At 38.1% G+C, this 21065-nt stretch overlaps 1 protein-coding gene across 1 annotated transcript in view; it reads right to left on the bottom strand.

Annotated features, from left to right (window-relative positions):
• Dock9 (dedicator of cytokinesis 9) overlaps positions 1 to 21065 on the bottom strand; it is a 171917-nt gene that overhangs the window by 73008 nt on the left and 77844 nt on the right. Inside the window, exons 26-34 of the mRNA XM_013022962.1 lie at positions 20085 to 20200; positions 19744 to 19813; positions 18768 to 18893; positions 17580 to 17651; positions 5260 to 5406; positions 4964 to 5047; positions 4023 to 4134; positions 678 to 856; positions 347 to 460 (exon numbers count right to left, since the gene is read on the bottom strand). Coding sequence (XP_012878416.1) covers positions 347 to 460; positions 678 to 856; positions 4023 to 4134; positions 4964 to 5047; positions 5260 to 5406; positions 17580 to 17651; positions 18768 to 18893; positions 19744 to 19813; positions 20085 to 20200 — 1020 coding nt within the window. The remainder of the gene's footprint in view (positions 1 to 346; positions 461 to 677; positions 857 to 4022; positions 4135 to 4963; positions 5048 to 5259; positions 5407 to 17579; positions 17652 to 18767; positions 18894 to 19743; positions 19814 to 20084; positions 20201 to 21065) is intronic.

Genomic DNA, 21065 nt, shown 5'->3' with positions numbered 1-21065 from the left:
GGGAGGGAGAGAGGGAGGGAGGGAGGGAAGGCGGGAAAACATCTTTCTAGATGTAATTAAAGTAGAAGGTAAGATGAGGTCATACTAGGAGAAGCCTAAATCCAACTAAGTCACAGACCAGTTGGTCTGTTCCAGGGGTGAACTCCATGTGAAGACAAAAGTAGATATTGGGATGATACAGCCACAAGCCAAAGAACACTGAGGACTACTAGTAACCACTACTCTGAAGACACCTTGATTTTAGACTCTCAACTGTGAGAGAGAATTTTTTGCTGTTCTAAGTTATTCTGTTATGGTAGCCCCCAAACACAATTTAGGTTGTATCCATGTAATTCTGCTTACGTACACTGCCTGGGTTCACAGGGAAGGGTGACACGTCCCTCACATTGATTCGCTGGACATTTTCGATAAGCAGACCAAACAGAGGCAGGTAGAGAGTGGCTATCCTTGCCTGATGACTCTGAAATGAAGACACAGAGGGTAAGTTTATTCTACAGCTCTGGAAATCGAATAGAAGTCTGAGTTATATTTGAGTTATATATATCTCTTTTATATGAAAAATTTCTGTGTATACTGATATGTGACTTTAATCCAAAAACAAAACAAAATCTTAGTGCTGTCACCATGATTTTTTTTATTTCTTTATCAAATACTTCCTCCCCCTGGAGACATCTTACCCTTGAGGCGTATCTGTCATCAAAAGAATGCTTTATGAGCAGGTTCTTGAGCACACTAATGGCAATCACGCGGACCTCTCGAAATTCTTGGAGGGCAGTGCCCACCTCTCTAAGTAACAGTCCTACCAAGAAGTGATTTCTGCAGAACTCATCTGTTAATGAGTAGTCAAGCTGGAGATCTAAAATAATGGTAGAAATTACTTTAGTTATGGCGACTCCAGTGCTTTATGAATAAAATAAAAAATTAAACCTATCTTCTAGGTTCAGTCTACTCTGTATATCTGGCCTTAAAAAAGAAAGGATTGATTTGAATCTACTGCTCTGCTTTTGAACACATCAAACTTTTACATGAAAACCAAATTATAATGGATTTTGAATTTTGGAAAATATAGTATCTTATATAAGTGAGATTAGTAACAATTTTTAGAATATAGAAAAATACCTTATAAATACATTTTATTATGAAAAAAATTAAAAATAAAGTTATTGTACTAATTAATAGAATTGTAAAAGAGTAATCTATACACAAAGCCATGTATTACAGAAAGAATAAGAGCCAGGTATAGTGGTATATGTTTGTAATCTAAGCTATTTGGGAGATAGAGATAGGAGAATCATAGTTTAAGGCCAGCTCAGGCAAAGTTATGACAATGCCCTGCCTGAGAAACAAAATGAAAGCAGTAGTGCTGAAAGCCCTTAGAAAAGAAAGAACAAATGTATCCATTCTCTGGTCATAAATGCTTTTTATAGCTCTAATAAAACCTAATGTGTTAGCCTGGTGTAACTGGCTCACACCTTGAATCCTAGCTATTCAGGAAGCTGAGATCTGAGGATCATGGTTCAAAATCAGCCCAGGCAGTAAAGTCCATGAAACTGTTATCTCTAATTAACCACCAAAAAGCTAGAAGTAGAGCTGTTGTTGCTCAAGTGGTAGCAGAGTACTAGCCTTGAATGAAAAAGCTCAGGAATAGCACCCAGGTGGAGTTCAAGCTCCAGGAAAAACAAAACAAAACAAAAACCAAACCAAACCAACCAGACAAAAACTTCAATGTGTTTTAAATTAACAAATGAGCACATACTCCATTTATTCTGCTCTCACTAAATGAAAAAAATTATTTTAGTATTTCCTAAAATGTCCTAATATTTCTGTATCTCTAAAATTAATATAATATTAAAAATGTAAGCTAAAACAGAAATAGAAAAAGCACCAAATCAAACTAATAACTCAACCATAAGCTAAATGACAAGCTACATGACAAAACTGAACGCTCCTCTGGAGATAAGACAGTCACAAACATGAACTTTGCAGAGGGACTGTATATTCAAGCAGTTAAACAGTACTCTAAAGCTGCAGGCAGCTAAAGCTAGGGCATGAGTTGCAATACTTACATCTTATTAGAAGAACTTCTACAAACCCTCCTTTGACTCTATGAACCTCAACCTCTTTAGTAGAAGGGAGAAAATATTCATGTTCCCCAAATAAACATATTCAATTGTTTATACTTATACTCAGTTGATCCAAACTACAGCTCACAGCTTGAGTTCACATAAGTCTCTCAGAACAGAACTACTTATGTTTTAACTGTGTATTCACTATGGCCCTGTGATAGCGTGTACATATGTATATATGTATGTGTAGGTGTGTATGTGAAAGGGAAGGCAAGACTGAGCAAGTGAAAAAAACAGGAAAATGCTGAAAAGAGATTTATTCTCATCCATGTAACAGGACAAATTATCTTTTTTGCTTCTAGATACCCTGGAAATCCACTGAACTGGTTCGAGTCTATGGGGCACGTGAAAGGCTTGTTTCTCTCAATTGGTTCTAGAAGATAATCAGGCTCTTGCAGGGCAGATCAGAGGATACAACATATATGAAAACATATTCTCTACCCAAACACTGGATATGAAGAGCTGTCCTTAGCCCATATCCAGGGGAAGGAAAACAGTGTCTAGAAATGTACAAATGACTTGAGTGACAGAGGGTGTGGTAACATCTGGATGAAGGGCACAGGAGAGCAAGTGATTCTTGGTGGGGAAAGGGAAGAATGTGAGGAGCCCCTGGAAGCCCCCATAAACATGTGTGACATGACTACTAGGGAGGAAGAGGAGGATTCACCAGGGAGAGGGTTTCTTTGTGGTTGAGAGGTGGCAAGGGCAGGCATGAATATGTGAAAAGCTGCAAGTAAGCAGATATGCCTAAAATGTGAAGAAAAGTGGGTAAGTGATGAAAGAGGTGGACCCAGGTTGGATGTTGAATGTTGGATGTTGATGTTGGCTGTTCCCTCAGCCCAGGAAACTTTCTCTCAGACCTGTGTGGGTTTATTTAGCTCAAGCCTTCACTTTGTCCAGCCCATTATCTAGCTATCCTAACAGTCACTTTTCCCCATTCCAAGCTTTCTTTTTTTTCTCTTTAGCATTTATCAGTGTCTAACTATCTGTGTATTTCGGTTATATAAAGAGTCCAAAGATTTCCATCTAGGTTGTCTACAAGTATATCCCAAAACTAGACACAACTAGTGCTGGGTAAGTATTTGCTGAATGCACGAATGCTGACTCTGTCAGTAAAATCTGTTTGGGGGATTGTATGTCTGAATAAATGACTTTGTATGTTTTCTTCTGAATTTCAGAGTATCATTAATAGTTTGGTAGCATCCTTTAGCATTAAAAATTCTGAGCACGCTAAGCACTAAATTCAACAAATATTACTTAACAGACTGAACTCGACAGACTGAGTGAAGAAAAGAAACTCAGCATGCAAACATAAAAAGCATGTGAGTAAGCCACATTGCTTTGAGGTAAACTATTGCTACCACTGTGGACAAGGGCTATGAAAATGGTATAATGCATTTTTGGAGGGAAATAGAGCTTTTTGTTTGTTCTACTTCTTTTAGAAACATCCCAGAGAATCTAGTGATCTCATGAGCAAGAGAGCTCCCTGGGATGTTTTAGTTTTGGTACAAACAAATTTACCAGTTTGTCATGAGCTTAAAAACTGAATTACACAGAAATGCCTAAATGAATAACATATGCAAGCATTTCAGCAACCACTTGCATTCTTTTTCTTTTAGAGGAGGAAAATGCAAGAAAGCAAGCTCACATCCCACACCTACCTACAGGAGTGTCATTTGACTCCAAAGCTGGTGAAAGAAAAGCTAATTAATAAGAAAAATCAAAAGTGAAACAAACTAAAGTGAATAAAGTAGATTTCTATTGTTTAGACAGAAGAATTTTTAATGAATAATTTTTGAAATCGAAATTTAACAGGAAAAAGTTGATTAATAAATTAAAAACTAAGACATTATAGCATAATCTTATGAAAAATTAAAACAAGCTAAAACAGATTACCTTGGTATCTCTGAATCCTGCCTTTTCCAAATGGCATTGGTAAGTTCAAAGGAATATAGTGTTCATGATTGCATACTACACGGAGAAATTCAAACTTATATTCAAATAGGGTCTGCAGGGGGAAAAAAAACTTTAGTCATCAATTAAAACTTCACTGGATGCTTTGTTGAAAAAAAACTATTAGGAACAATATACTCAGTCCTTTAGCCTTTGGAAACTGCATGTTCAATTTCATTTTACGAATTTTAGAATGGCTTCAGGGATTTATTTGAAAATCAAGAACAGATTTCAGGGGCTGGGAAGGTGGCTCAGTGGTAGAGCACTTGCCTTGCATGCTTGAGGCCCTGGGTTCGATTCCCCAGCACCACATAAACAAAAAGAAAAAAGCCGGAAGTTGCGCTGTGGCTCAGGTGGTAGAGCACTAGCCTTGAGCTGAAGAGCTGAGGGACAGTGCCCAGGCCCAGAGTTCAGGCCCACTACCAGACCCCCCCCCCCAAAAAAAAAGAACAGATATCATTAAACAATGTCTTTTAGGCCATTTATTATTTATATTCATTCTACTTCAAGAAAGGATTTTAAGTAGCTTATAACTGCATACATAAACTTGATATAACTTAAAACATCATTAAAGCGTTAAAAAAAAGTAAAAAAAAAAAGGACAGAGACAAGTAATTCCACTAGAAATGTGACATGTTTTCTTCTTTTGTCTTGCTAAATAAACTGTGATTTATTAGTTTTGCAGCTAAGAAGTCATTTCAGGTATTTTAGAAAAAACTAATGGGTACTGTTAATTTCTCATTCTGATTACTAGGTTCCTAATATCTTACATACATGAATGTATTTCCACAAGGAGAGTGAGCTATGCTTTTAGGACTGAAATAATATTCTGATGAGAATGAGAAGAACAGGTGGATTTTTGATGTGACTTAGACACAACCTACCTTGGGGTCTCCAGGAGCAAAGCAGCTGATGTAATTGTTGATCTGTTTGAAGACAAAACCTCTGTCCATGAAGGTAAAACATCTCTGTGGAGGAAACAACCCACAAATGATTTCATGTTCAGGTTCTTTAAAACTTAAGGTTTGAGTACAAATCAGCATTTACTAAAGAACTTATCCTTTAGCATAAAATACGTCATCAACATTACTAGAACAGTTAATCTAGTCATTATGTTAGGTAACTACTTAAAAAACACATCACAATCACAGCTGACAGCTTTTCCCTTGGAAGCCCCCACCTTAATGAAGACAGCCAGGCTATGATTGGCATTCTTAGAGGCCTCTGGGTTATCTCGAAACTTCTGAGTGATGTGTGGCATCAGCATATTCACAACAGTTTCCACTGCATGATGATAGGACGCGGGAAATCTCTGGTTTCGTAATAACTAAAAGGATCCAAAATAAACATTTTTTTTAAGTTGTAACTCTGTTCATAGGGATTTTTGTCTTGGTTCATTTTACAAAACAGACAAAATGAGTTACTCTTTTTTTCTAAGTACTATATTAGCATTCAAATACATCAAACAAGTGTGACGAATCTATTGCAACATGATAAAGATCACCTTGGATATATTTATTTAAAAATGTGGAGATTCAATCTCTAATGTCAGAGATCTAAGAGCTTGTCAGGGAAAAGGACAGAAAGCTGCAATTTTTACTGAGCATCTCTAGTGATTCAGTACCTGTACTTTGCAAAGATTTTCTTACAAAGCACTGGCCTAGGCTTAAAGTCTAGGTATTCAAACTAAAAGACTGGACACTACCAGTTTATATAGTTTGACAGCAATCTTCCTAATAAGCTTTCCCAGCACTAATGCATGCTAAAAAATGACTGACTACTGAGCAATTATCTATCATCTATTACTGTATATTGTCCATATACTAGGTAATTATACTACATTGTTTTTCTTTTGCTAGTTCTGGGGCCTGAACTCAGGGCTTGGGTACTGTACCTGAGATTTTTTTTTTTTTGCCCTCGAGGCTAGAGCCACAATTCAACTTGCAACTTTTTGGTAGTTAATTGGAGATAGGAGAGTCTCATAGACTTTCCTGCTCAGGCTGGCTTTGAATCATTCTTTGATCTTAGCCCCCTGAGTAGCTAGGCTGGCAAGCCATTAGCCACCAGGACCTGGTTTCCACTACATTTTTTGAGGGGGGTCTGGTAGTGGGGCCTGAACTCTGGGTCTGGGCGCTGTCCCTCAGCTCTTCAGCTCAAAGCTAGTGATCTACCACTTGAGCCACAGAGCCATTTCAGGCTTTTTTCTTTTTGCTTATGTGGTGTTGAGGAATCGAACCCAGGGCCTCATGCATGCAAGGCAAGCACTCTACCACTGAGCCACCTTCCCAGCCCTCCACTACATATTTTTATGCACCTTTTCACTCAAGTCTTGTACAATGTCCATGTGTTTAATGTTTTAATGTTTATTTTATAGAGGGTTAGAGAGGTTAGGTTCCATGTGTCCTCAGTCATTTATCCACAATGACGCAGACCCAGGTTTACCATGAGCCCCAAACCTGTGTTCTTTCTGGTACATGAAACCACAGTTTCCTCATAAACAGAACAGTTTACTGAGAGCCTGAAATGGGAAGGATGCTAAACCAAACATTGTATTTATTCATTCTTGCATTTCATTCTAACAGCCACAAGATGGAAGTATTGTCATCTCCATTTTGCAGATGAAGCAACTGAGGGATAGGGTTTAGTAAGGAGTACTAATTGGTCATTATAGTCTTTCTTTTCTTCCTGGATTATCCAAAAACACATGACTGCCCAGCTAGAGGCTATATTTCCTTGTCTAACTTGTAAATATGAGTCACATGACTACATCCTGTTCAATGGGCTGCAAGAGAATTAACATGTGTCTCATCCAAGAAACACTTCTAAAAGTAGCTTGCTTTTCCATGTTCTTTTCTTTCCCATGCCTCAGCTAGCTTCTCTACTACAAGCAAGCTACTCCACCCTAGACTAGGATACTGGATAAAAGGAGGTTGTTTCTGAATGACCTTAGAGAACCAGCTGCTCCTTCTCTCCCAACTGTCTACCAGCTCACAAATTTCCAACAGAGAATTGACCCCAATGTCTTATTTAAGCCACTGATATCCTGGCCTGTTTCAGAGTTGCCAAACCAAAAACTAATACTTATGTAAAACAGGAGCTGACATAATGTCATGTATATTAGTTTATGAATTACTAGAACATATTATAAAAATTTGAAGTGCTACTTCTATAATAAGTTGAATTCTCAAATCTATAGTGAGAAATTATTTGTAAGCTCACATAGAATAAAAAAAAATCCAGCTGGGAAGGTAGCTCAGCGGTAGAGTGCATGCCTTGCAAGCATTAGGCCCTGGGTTCGATTCCTCAGTACCACATAAACAGAAAAAGCCGGAAATGGTGATGTGGCTCCAGTGGTAGAGCTCTAGCCTTGAGCTGAAGAGCTGAGGGACAGCGCCCAGACCCAGAGTTCAGGCCCCACGACCAGCAAAAAACAAACAAACAAACAAAAAACACACTCAACTTTTGGAGATGGGAAGTTGGCTCAGTGGTAGAGCACTTGCCTTGTACGCATGAGGACCTGGGTTCGATTCCTCAGTACCACATAAACAAAAAAAAAAGCCGCAAGTGGTGCTGTGGCTCAAGTGGTAGAGCGCTAGCCTTGAGCTGAAGAGCTGAGGGACAGTGCACAGGCCCAGATTTCAGGCCCCATGACCGGACCCCCCCCCCAAAAAAAAAAATCCAGTGAGACAGGATCAAGGTATAATGGTATGAAATTTACCTACTTTCAAAAACACTATAGCTAGTTTTGATATTTCAGAGAATTTTGTTCCCTTTATGCAATCAATGATTTTATGCTCCACGTTAGAGCATTAATAAATGAATAGCTTCCAGTACCCCTGAGAAGGCCAATTAACCATAACTAAGCTGGCCACTCCTGAAATGGCTGTATCTCAAGAGAAGTCAGTGGCTTTTGGAATGAGGTTTTGTATTGCTAAAACCAAGAAAGCTACCTAAATAGCTAAATAGCTCCATCATGATGTAGTAAACCATCAGCAGGTGAATTCTATTAATCAATATTATTATCATTAAAAGTAGGATAACCAGACAAATAGATTCCTGATGCCATATAGTAGTACCATTTATGAAGTATTCTTACCAGAAAGAACATCAAACCTAAATCAAACCCAGCCTCTAGATAGAATATGTTTACAGGAAAGTAGGAAATAGAGAACCATATCATGTAAAACTGTAAGGCTACAATTAGCCAAATCTAGAATGTGGGGAATTCTGCCAGACAAATGATTCACTTTCTTCGACAAAGAAATTGTATTAAGAAAACAAATGAAGAGAGAACAGTTAGAAAATACTCCCACCCCTAAAAAAGAAAAGCTGAGAAACCCGTCAACTAAATGAAATATACAAACTTTTTTTAGAGTCTGATTCAGCCAAATCAACTGCAAAATGACATTTTGGGGACACCTGGAGAATTCTGAATATTGAGAGAGTGTTAAATGATCTTAAGTAAATATTGCTAATTTTGGTTGATACAACTATGTAGTTTGTTTGTTTTTTTTAAAGACTTGTCTATTAGAGATAATACTGTTTTTTTTAAAAGATAAAATGTTAAGAAATTGCTTTTAAAATAGGAAAAAAAGCATCAGAGTAGATTCTTAAGCCAGAAGAGTTGTTAACTGAAATGTTGGTAACTGAAAAGGAACTATTGAAAATGTGGATTCATTACCCTGATCTTCTACTTTTGTATTTACTAAAAAAAAAACCTCAACGTTTTTATTTTTTAAAGTATTAGAGAACGATGAATAACTTACAATGAAGCCTTTTTACAAGGTATGACAAACATCTTGGTAATTAGCTATTTTTTATGGAGATCACCAACTGAAATGGAAGGAAAAGCTCTAGGGTCCAAAGTGGAGAGTATACGAGTAGTTTAGAGGACAGGACCCTGAAACTCTTAAGTAACTTTTGAGCAAACAACCCCTAACTACTAGCCATGGGTAGTGTTGGGTCTCTTGCCAGGGCTGCTGCAGTGCCCAGGCTGGCCCAGGCACCACCCAGGCTGGCCCAGTCACCACCATCTGTTCCTCTGACAGATGTTACTGGTCAGGGTTGGCCTCCTAAGCCCTTGTCCTCACAGGATCAGCATGCCTGCCTTGTCCTGTTCCAACCCCCAAAGGAGTTATATACCTACTATATGCTATTCTGCTGCTGAGTAACTCTTACCACCCCACTCCTTTACTAGGTGGGATCTGCCTGAAGACCCAAATACAGCCTTATTATATACATTGCTGTTAAAACCACGTTCTGCCAACACATAGTGATGGGCTGCGTCAGCCTTGTCATTGATTTACATGCCTACAGATGCTGCTGCCCAAATCATGGCTTCATGGTGGAGGACTTCTGAGCAGTCTTCAAATGTTCACCTCTGTGTTCATTACTGTCTTCTTCAACTCTCTAATAGGATTTAGAGACTTCTCTCTGAGGTACAATAATGAACAAACTCTTTTTTATTTTTTCTGGCTTAGCAGAAAAACAACAAAAATAATGAGGCTGGTAAGAAATTTTCCAAGTCCTTCCATTTCCTTATGAATGGTACATGGAATAAGCCAGGCCCAAAGAAACGTATGTTGCATGGTTTCCCACATTTGTGGTAACTAGAATGTGCCTACAAATTTACAAGTAAACATACTGGAAGGTAAAAGAAAAAAAAAGTTTCTAGGGTTTCTAGGCTTTCACACACAGTGAGACCAAAGTAGGATATTCTTGGGAGAGGATCACATAGGCACAATACCTATGTGCATTTGATCATATAAAATAATATTTATCGAAATGAAATCTAAGAAGTAGAAACAAGAGGTCTTTGGAGGAAAATAACTGGGAAAAAGAAAAGGAAGGGATGACATTGTTCAAAAAGAAATGTACTCTTTATCTGACTTATATAGCTGTAAACACTCTGTATATCACCATCACAATAACAATAAATAAATTACAAAAAAAGAGAATGTCAGTAAAAATTTTGCCAATGGCATTTACTAGTTAGTATTCTGAAGTTACTCCTCCAAGTTCTTCCTTACCACCTTTCTTTTTCATGTTTTTCTTCTACTTCTTTTCTTCCTCAAATCTCATAATTTTTGCTCACAAAAATCAGTCTTCTCTCTAGACTCTCTGTGTTTATTTCACTCTCTATTAAACCCCCTGAGAATAACACTTCAGATCTGCACACCCCCTCAAGCCCCTCCACCATGTTCTGAAATCCAGTGTTGAAGCTGGCCACTCTTATGTGTAATAGTCCTGCAATAGTAATAGTCCCAGCAATAATCCTGCAAAGTAAAGCAGGCTTGTCACTGGGGACTGTGGAACTCTGCTGATTGACTGTGACATAGAAACCTTCTAATGGCCTTGCACTGCAATCTAAGATGTATCCTTCTTTATTTTTCTCCTTAACCCTGGAACAGACTTGGACTGCCCTTGTCAGCTCTCCCACCATTTCCTGGGTTACTTCTCATTTTTCCTTGTAATTTCTCTTAATGCTTTGCTCCATGGCTAATCTGATCTGGTAACCCAGGCTGATATAATCCTGTTCCGCAGAGGAGAGTGTAGGCTTAGTTTCAATAGTCTGGTGTTCACAAATCCACTCTCAAGTTCTGGCTAATCTCTTCATTGCCCATGCCCAAGTGTCCACCTGCTGACTCCAAGTCTGTGACTCCAAGTCTGTTGGACTGCACCACTGCCCCTGAGATATCAACTTCTGGTTACCTACCAATATCTGTTATCCCTTCCCTTTCCTGGTAATAGAACCTCAACTTTGGTGAGGCAGATACTCAAAACTAAGACTGCCTTCAGCATCCCTTACAGTTATGTATGGTCATATAAGTCTGGCCAATGAAGCAGCAGCACACTGATGTTCAGGGAACATTAAAAATGTGTGTTTCCCCCTTCCTGCTGGCTACCCAGTAGATGTGGTGGTGACTCCAGTTAGATTAAGAGAAGCAACAGTACTTTAAGAGGAAAAAGTAACAGATAGAAGAAGTCTGGGACCCTGATAACTTATAAAAGAATCTTCATATGAGCCTTAATTTCTATGGGGAATGCAATAAGCTTTTTTTCCTTCTCTGAGCCATTGTTTTGTTAGGTCTTTGTCCCAGCAGCCCAACCTATAGTTTTAGAGCTAAAGCTACAAATTTTCATGGAAAATTCATCACTTACTTTCTCCTTTGGTGAGCCAAGTCCTCTTTCCTCTCCTGCCTCTCCTAGAGAGCCCTTCCTGAATATCTAGATAGGCTTTCTTCCTCTACTCAAATCTGACTCGCAACCTTCTGCAATTCAAGTTGGGCTTATTTCAGTAGAATTTACATATAAAAATATTCATACATTTTTGTTGGTCATGGGGGCTAAACTCTGGGCCTGGGCGTTGTCCCTCAGCTCTTCAGGTCCAGGCTAGCGTCCTACCACTTGAGCCACAGTGCCACTTCTGGCTTTTTTCTGCCTATGTGGTGCTGAGTTATCGAATCCAAGGCCTCATGCATGCGAGGCAAACAGTCTACCACTGAACCAACTTCCCAGCCCAAATTCATACTTTCTTGTGTGTGGCAGTACTGGGACTTGAACTCAGGGCCTTACACTCTTGTTTAGCTTTTTCACTTAAGGCTAGTGCTCTACCACTTGCACCAGACCTTCACTTTTGGCTTTATTTTGATTAACTGGAGATAAAAGTCTCTCGGATTTTAGTCTGCCCAGGCTGGCTTCAAACTCAGATTTCAGCTTCCTTATTACCTAGGATTGCAGGCATGGGCCATCAGCTCAAAATCCTGACTGTAAATTCAGCACCTAGCTCAAAATTCAGACTTTTAAAGTGTAAAGTTTGTCAAGTAGATATAAATATCCTCATTAAATACAGTAAAAGACAATCCATTTTTCCCACCCCACTCCCCAAAGACTGTCTTCTCTCCCTGTCAGCTTTTCCTTTTCTAGAATGACATAAATGAACCTTTTACTATGTAGTTTTTTGTATCTGACTTTTTTCATTCAGCAATACTTTTGAGATTCATCCATTTTGTTGTAAGAATGAATATTTTGTTTCTTTTTATCACTTAAGTGCTTGCATTATTACAGTTTATTTATCCATTTACCAGCTGGTGGGCATTGAGTTGCTTCCAGTTTTTTATTATGCTAAAGCCACCATAAACATTTTTGTACAGGTCTTTGTGAGAGTATAAGCCCTTGTTTTTCTTCAGTTAGTATCTAGAAGGGAACTGCTGGGCTAAATTAATAGCTCTATCTTAATCATTCTTATTCACTGTTTACCTTAATCCCTAATCCCACCTCACCTCTCCTAATGCCACATCTTTATCAGTATCACCATAAAATGTCAATTTTATACTGGAAGTTAGAAAACTGAAATTTAACAAGTAAGAGATGCTTAAATCTGCTCTATTAGGCTCTTTAAATCTCAGTAAGTAGGTAGACTCACTGATAGATCTCTAAGCCATTCTGACAACACATATACCCCTTTAAAAAAATCTTATTTCTCCTACTAAAGAACCTACTACCTCTCTACAGTTTGGAGCCTGTCAGCTTCAAAGCTCCTGGTAATCTCATCTTCATTTTTCAGCTAGTCTTGTTTTTTACTCTTCTCCCTCTTATCTCAATCTAGCAAAGGCTGAGTTCTGCCCTGCAGTCCTTGCCAGGTCACGATCTGTTACCTCTTCTCTCAAAACTGTAATATTTTTTGAAGTCTGAGTAAAGTTCATTTCTATCCCCAGATTAATCTCTTACCATTCTTGTCTCTTGCAACTATTCCTTCCTGCACTCTGACCCCATTATCCCAAGCTAAATGTCTTCTTTTCCAAATCACCATGTTGGTTTTGCCATCCATTTTCATTTCTCCTCTGTGCTCTGTACCTAACAACTATTTGAAACACTCACTAGTGGAAACATGGGTGTAGATGAGCCATACCATCTTTCACTCTATCTGTAGTTTTAAAAAATTGTATATATATTATTGTAAAGATATTGTATAGAGGAGTTACAGTTACATGAACAAGGTAATGAGTCCATTTCCTATCGAGCATTGTTACCCCCTTCTTTGTTTTTCCCCTACCATCCCTTTCATCCTTATCTCCCCAATTCCTCCCTCCCTCCTCTCCCAAGTTGTAAAGTTAATTTTCAACATAGTGTCTTGTACATCTTATGCTACAATGGGTCATCCTATATGAACCCCAAGATAGGGACACAGAGATTTTATCTTTCTTGCTGTTCTTTTTAATGTACTTATAATGTACTATGTGATTTTTTTTCTTTGTATGTTCTTCCCCCATGGTATAATCCCTGTTGTCACTGTCTTTGATTCTGGTGTACTGCATCTTGTATATACATTTTTTCTAATTTGGGGAGGGGAAGGAAAATAACAAAATGCTGAAATAAGGATACAAGATGAACCATTGTAACAATGAGATGGACAAGACAGTATGTTAGTTGTTTTCTCATGGAGACTTTTCCGCCCAGGATGGCTTCAAATCTCGATCCTCAGATCTCAGCTTCCTCAGTAGCTAGGATTACAGGCATGAGCCACAGGTATCTGGCTCTTAAGTTAGATTTATTTATGTAGAATTCATGTATATCAAAATTCAGGCTTTTGAAGTGCAAATTTTGGCCAGACTTGATGAATACACAGAGTTGTGCAACTCACCACTACAATAAAAAGAGAGTCCATTTCTATCACCCCCCTTAACACCATGACTAGCTTTTCAAATGAAAGTTCTTTCCTTGCTCAAATAAGCTAGAAAATAGTTGAATACTTAGGGTATTCACTTAAGGGTATCTACTTACCCTTTGCTATACTAGTTTTTCCAACTTCTTTTCTTGAGCTAAACCTGTGGAATACTAGTATCAACTTGATGGGAGGAAAGGACATCAGATGCAAGTCTGATAGGATTGTAGTTGTTAAATATAAATTACCGAAAGAAACATCCCCCAAAATGTTGACTATGGAAGCAGAAAACTGGAGATAAACTTCCCAATAGGCTTTTATGATGTCTATTTTCTATTTTCCTCAAAAACTACTGAATAAATTCTATGTACCTGTTACCTATTAAGCATTAGAATCTGGTTCAGTCGTATGTATTAATCTAAACCTTAAAGATCCATCTGTTGAAACAAGGAAACTGCTTATTTAGATGCTAGTTCAAAAAGAAGAAAGGGTATGCCCTTTCTTGGTAAATCTTACAAAATATTGTTTGATTGTTTTGGTCATGTATAGCATTAGAAGCAAGCATAACATTTATTTAATTTTATTACACAAAAACCATGTAAATATGCATCTGACAGTCTCCTAGCTAAACCAGAAATGTACACTGAAGCCATCAGTTCAAATAGACTGTCACCAAGTGCCAATCAGTGTTAAGATACCCTGGAAGAGTATCTGAAGTAACAAAATATCAGTCCAAAGATCAGGGGCCTTATAGGATGAGTGTACCTGGTTGTGGCACTTTCAAAAAGACTCATTAAGGAAAAAGGAAAATCAAGGTCTGTGTTACAAAGATATCAAAATTAATCATCTTCAGCATAAAAGTAATAGAACCTGCATTTGATCCAAATTCTGGAAATCACAAATGGCATATAAACTTGTTCCCTAAATTCAGAGAACTAGAAGACTAGAATGTATAATTCCTAAGAAGTAAATTCCCAATAAATATAAGATAAACATAAAAACAATGAATTCAAACATATAAAGTTCATTACTTCTAAGATATGAAAAAAACTTAAACGTGTAAACATGAAGCTATGAAGGCTTCAAAAATGTCAGAGTTCCTAGATCAACAATCCTAGTTAGTGTGAGGACTAACAAAAGGCAGAATCCAGGGGCTGAGTCAAAATGCAAAGGTTTCCAAAATTTTTGGAGTGAATTATTCGGCAGCTAAGCTTCCTCCTTTTGGATGTCAGAGCTCTCTTTTAGAGGCAGCTGAATAACAATTTAAAATGTGACCTCTAAAAACCCTCTGAATACTGCTTTTGGACCAAGATATAATTAAGTTTCAGAAAAGGTTGTGCATTTGAGTGGTTTGGACGAAGTTCCAAAGACAAATAAACTATTTCCCAGAGCATGGTGTTGGGGAATCACATCATGAGGCTAGAAATGGCAGGATCCCTGAGAACAGCTGACTGTGAACATGAGTTTTTGGCTCTGTTTAGTCATGTAACTTCAGTAGGCCACTTTGCGGGTTGATACATCTGCCTTTATTTTGGTGAGGCTGGGGAAGAATTAGACAAGAAGATACTGTTCAAATTCCTCCCATCCATATAATTGCTATGGTGCAATTTGCCATCTTTAGAACACACACATACAAACTAAAGAAATAAATTTCTTTAATTACTTCCTAAATGACTGTTGAAAAAATGGCATTGATGTTTAAGTTCAAATATACTTCTTATAAGTATTCTCAGAGGTATTCATTCTCTCCTGGACAGGAAGTGGGCAACTACAGTACCCTGATCTTGTGGTGCTGGCTTCTGATTATTCACCATCACATTTCTCTTCTCAGCCTAGTTTGCCGTTCTTCAGATCTCACAACTCCTATTCACTCATGAGAATCTACCTTGATACACTGCTCTTCTAGCCACTGACTCCTTGTATTCGGAGTGTTTCTGAGTACTCTGGGCTGTGCTGACCACTACTAGAGTGCTCGTAACAAAGTGAAATGACCACTGAGCTGGTGATACACTTCCCCTCCTAAAAATTCTTGAGAACACAAACCATACTATATTTACCTTTCAAATAATTGAGCCTCATAAATACTATGTGCTCAATGAATATTGCTGAATACAATTACATTTTTAAATACAGTTAAGTCACCATGTACGCTAAAGTGATATTAATTTTGAGGCCCCAAATCCTCTGCACTTTGTTATGGGCTGAATCATGTCCTGCCTGCCAATTCATACAATGAAGTTCTGGCCCCTAAAATATCCCAGCAGGTGACTGCATTTTTAGATAGCGTCTTTATAAAAAGTTAACTGCAGTGAGGTGAGATTGGAATAGACCTATCCTCATATGGAGAAATTAGGACACAAACCTTCATTCATAGAAGGCAGCCACCCACAAGCTGAAAGATCTCAGAGACCAAGCCTACAGAAACCTTTAGCATAGAGAACTAGAGAACTAATACAGGCTGAAAATCCTATTCTGTATATAACAACACTTTTAACAGAAAAGTAATATATTCATAAAAGCATGCACACTTAGCTACATATTGCTAAGTAGACAGTCTGTTAGATTTCTTTCTTGGCAGACTGTTCTGGCATGATTTAAATGGTACATTTCTGTAGAGAAGGCAGGACTTACTTCCATTTTGGCATCTTGCCATGCACTAAAACCCAGAATATTTACTGGAATTTAAAAAGGGGAGAAAAAAGGGAGGGGTGGGGATCCATACCACCTGGTCATACACCAAAGCCTGTTTTACTAGAGGAGAGTACAGCTTCAGCTTTTCAACCTTTTGCCCAGCAAAATCTAGAAACCTTCTCAAGGCTTCTGAACAGATAGACACCTATACAGAAGGCTTAGGCCTTGATCCTCTGACCTCACCTTTCTCTTAAGTCTCCTTGGAGACTTAAAGTACAAGTATTCCAAGTGAAAAAATGACAATGTGAGCCTTGCAACCTTTTGCCCTAAGCTGCCATCCCCTACCCAATTCCTACTAAGATCCCTACTCCGAGCTATAATATAAGCCACAGTTCATTATTACAGTGACAACTTCAGGACTGCCTCAAAAGTCTCAGAAGAAGCTCCTCCAACCATCAAAGTGAGACAGACACATTGCCAGCTGTGCTGACTGCATAGGAACTTATAAAAATCCATCTACCTTGAGTCAAAAATAGCCAGAGGGCCAGACCAGCACCAATCAGAAGAAAACCAGTAATCTCAGGAATGAGTCCATGGGAACAAAGGAATAATATGAGACAGAGTGAAAAGGAAACAGGGATACAAAAGTACACACATCCAGGCACTACCCAAAGAAGACACTGAGTCACAGAGGAAATTTGAGATTGTATATTTGCTCTGGAGAGAGTATCTCAGTTTACTAATTGTTCTAGAGGACAATCCTATCTAAGCCCTAGAGAAATAGCTACAATGGTCAAGGCTCTAACACAAAGAAATGACATTTTAATGCTTCGACTACTTACTCCCATTTCAACAAACCTGAATTTTACGCAGGATTAAAAAAAAAGACAATTTTCTTTGGGTTTAATGACATTGGGAACAAAAGCTTCAAATTAGGCTGGTTCTAAAACCTGGAACCAGCTCTACTCACTAGCAGTATGATATTAGGCAGGTCAATCTGGCCTCAAGGTATAAAGTGTTTCCTCATTTATGAAATGGGTAAAACTAGTACTTCCCTCATAGGGCAGTTAGAAAGCTAAAATATTACTTCTGAAGCACACAGAACAAATACCTTATTTGGAAAATATGAGCAAGTGTTAGCTACATACATACAATGGGAGAGATTTTCCCCCTACAAACACTAGTTTCCAGGTGAAGCAACATACCTTGACTTTGCAGTTTTCTATCAAATGCTGAGCCATGGATTTTATCAGCACATCAAAGAAAAACCAAGAATACTAAAAGAAAAGAATAAAAAAGGACCCCAGTAAGAAAAACAGCAAATTAGTAGGTAAGAGGGGAATTTTCTTTGGTTGACCATGTAATTAGCTAAAAGTAGGTGTGACATACAAAACAGATGAACCTTCTTGCAAACTTAACATCAGACTCAAGAGGTGGGTGGCCACGTTTTCTATTCAAACCAGAAATGACCCTTGCTGGGAAACTAGATACCTATCAACAAGAGGCACTGAAGTCTTTCCTCTTTGCTGATCATCTGGCTTGATGATATTTGTCCTAATAATCTAAATCAGGATCCCCTACTGATGTGAATATAATGATTTATAGTTAAGAGCCAATGTGATTTTGAACATGGTGATTCTTTGCAGCTCCTATCTGAAGTTACAATAGTCAGAGTTGAAACTGGAGCATTAATTCAGTTGCTGCTTTTGGGGGGAGGAGCAATGATCTCTTCAAGGTACATAAAAGGTGAACTCTTCTGACTGCCAACTTTAATTTTCATTAATCAGTTTTTAAAAATTAATTTTATTTTGAGGCAAGGTCTCTCTATGGCTGATCTTGAACCAGGGAACCTAAGTAATCTTCCTGCTTCAGCATATTGAGTAATTGAGACTATAAGCTTGTGCCAACATGCTAAATCCTTCATTTATTTCTTAACTGATAGATAAAACCATGAAAGTTCTATATTATTGGGGTAATATGTAATGTTTTGATATATATGATATACATATTGTATGGTGTTTAACTCAGGTTATACATATCTATCTCAATTTTTTTTTATCACTTTTTGGTAAGAAAAACATAAAATTCTCCCTTCTAGAAAGAAATGTATTATACATTATTTTTTCTATAGTCATCCTACCTTGCAACATCATACCAGAACTTCTTGCTTCTAACAATAACTTAGTATCTACTGACCAATTCTTCTACTACCAACCCGCTTACCCCCATATAAGCAAGTTTGTTGTTTTAGGGAAGTGTTCTGATAAAACCCAGGAAACTCATACATGTTAAGTAAGTACTCTGCCAGGGAGCTACAGCCCTTCTACCACCACCTCCTGGCCTTAGTTAATCAAATTTAACACTGAAGAGTTAGGCTATCTAGCCTGACATACCTTCAGTAGTTTGTTGCTGGTAAGGAAGTCAGCAGAAGGCTTGAGAATGGTGGTCATGGATTTGGTTAGTTCTTCATGCACTGTCTTATATTCAGAGGCAATATATGGCTCAGCCTTATAAGCATACTTTGAAAAAAAGAGAAAGAGACTTTACTATGCTGGTTCTCTAAATTGGGCTAAAAGCTTGAGAGGTGCTAAAGAGTTGAGATCAAGGACTGAGGTATGATTTCACGGGTGGGAGAGGAAGGGATGAAAACAAAGGTGGGAGGTGATTGTTATGTGGCACAAAGAGGGAGCTCTAGTCTTCAGGGAACCCTTTAAAATAGTGAGTCATGTGACTCATGTCAGTGGTCACCTAGCCCATAATTCCATCTACAAAGGGACTTCAAGGAATGTGTAACATAGCACTGGTAACTGAGGTCCTGAAGAATCCAAATTTTATTTTTTAAATGATCACATAGCTGTTCTTCACCCGGGTATCTTTTTAGAGCAGTAACTTCACTATGATTATTGAATATTACATATAAAGAACCTGTTGAAATTTCTCCTTAATAGACTCTCTTTTTACCCACACATAGTATATAATATGTCACTGAATAGTGGTCAGAGTTCATAATCTTATATTGAGAATGATTCTGCTGATAATTTTAGATGGAGAAAAGAAAAACAGAGATTACTAACTCTATTAGAAATATAGCCAAGAATAAATAAAAATCTTTAACTTCTTTGTCATTTGAATCACATTAGTAGTTCAAAGGATGAAATTAAGTGAATAAAGGAATGGTTGTTTCTCCTCATATTTCCCCTTGTTCAGATACAAGCACTGGTGATAAGCAGAGAAGAGAAGGCATAGGTCTTAAGTTCCAAGAACATCCAAAATAACCAGCCTTGTAAAAAATAAGTCCTTAGAAGGAAAATTGGAGAGCCACAGATGTAAATGACTGGAACATTTTTGTTTGTTTGTTTGTTTACGTACCTTAACATATGACCTCAAGTGGCTCTCCAATCCTTCCTCATGGCACTGGGCAACCACATGAATAATGACCCTACACACCACAGAAATGAATAAAGCAATGAATAGTAATGTGAAAATGGAAACATTTCATTATTATCACAGCAGCAGTAGAACAATGATGATGCTATTGGCACTTAGGAAACAGAGACAAGGAACTAGATGGGGTTCCTATATATGGGTTCAAAAGACATTTCTCCAATATAATGTTCAGCATGTACTAGCATCCCAGATATGCATGACTGTGCTCCAGATGTAGACAGATTGGAAAGGAAGAAGAATATCTATCCATCTGCCTCCCTTACCGAGTCACATTAACTGCAACTTCCTCCTGGGTGGCTCTGGTAAGGACTCGAAACAGCTGGTTTAGGATGGTAGGCAGGAAGGCGATCATCACATGGCCTTCCATTGCATGTAGACTCTACACACAAGAAATGGGGATGATGTGTTACCATTGAACTCCTGGGTACAGGTTATCCTTCCCACTCAAGCTCCTAAGTAGCTGGAACTATGGGTACAAGCCACCATTTTCAGCTAGTTTATCTTTTTAAATTAAACAAATTCGGTAGTCTCCACGAAGTTTCAAGTTAGGATGAAAGAATTCACTAAAGCAAATGGGAGGCTGGAAATAGGCAGAAAGGCCTCCACAAATGTTCAAGTCCTAATCTTCAGAGCTCGTGACATAGCACCTGGAGTTAGGGTTTATATTGCTAATTTCTTACCCTTAAGGTAAGGGATTAGGTGGGCCAATGTAGTCATAAAAATTCTTAAAACTGGAGCAGAGAAGCAGAAGAGGAATAAGACTCAAGTTGTAACCAAGCAAGAGTGGACAAAGATGCCACAGTACTATCACTGAGATGGATGTAGGGTCTTAAACCATCTCATAATTAGTATCTTTTTTGAGAATATATTAATTTTTTCTGTTCTTTCTCATATTTCGTATTTTATTCCATGCCAAGGATCCCATTTAGCTACTTTCCCATTTCAAAATATTCCCCCATAATCACATTGGATCCAAGCTCACACATAAACCCTATTCTGTTCTTGAATGGTGACTCCAGGAACTGCCCAATTCCTGCACAAAGCTGAAACTGGCTAGGTTTATTTTCTTTGATTTATTCACCTTGCTTGCAGGCATCAAGAATATATTATCTCTTACAATGACTGCTATGATTTGATATGTCCCTCAAAGAGCATGTGCTGGAAACTTAACTACAATTAAGTTAGGATTGGGAGGTGGGGTCTAATAAGAGGTGATCAAGCCACAGCGCTCTGCATTATAAGTG

The sequence above is a fragment of the Dipodomys ordii genome, unplaced genomic scaffold (genome assembly GCF_000151885.1).
Source record: "Dipodomys ordii isolate 6190 unplaced genomic scaffold, Dord_2.0 Scaffold65, whole genome shotgun sequence".
Taxonomy (NCBI): domain Eukaryota; kingdom Metazoa; phylum Chordata; class Mammalia; order Rodentia; family Heteromyidae; genus Dipodomys; species Dipodomys ordii.
This window is presented reverse-complemented; position numbering and strand designations above follow the sequence as displayed.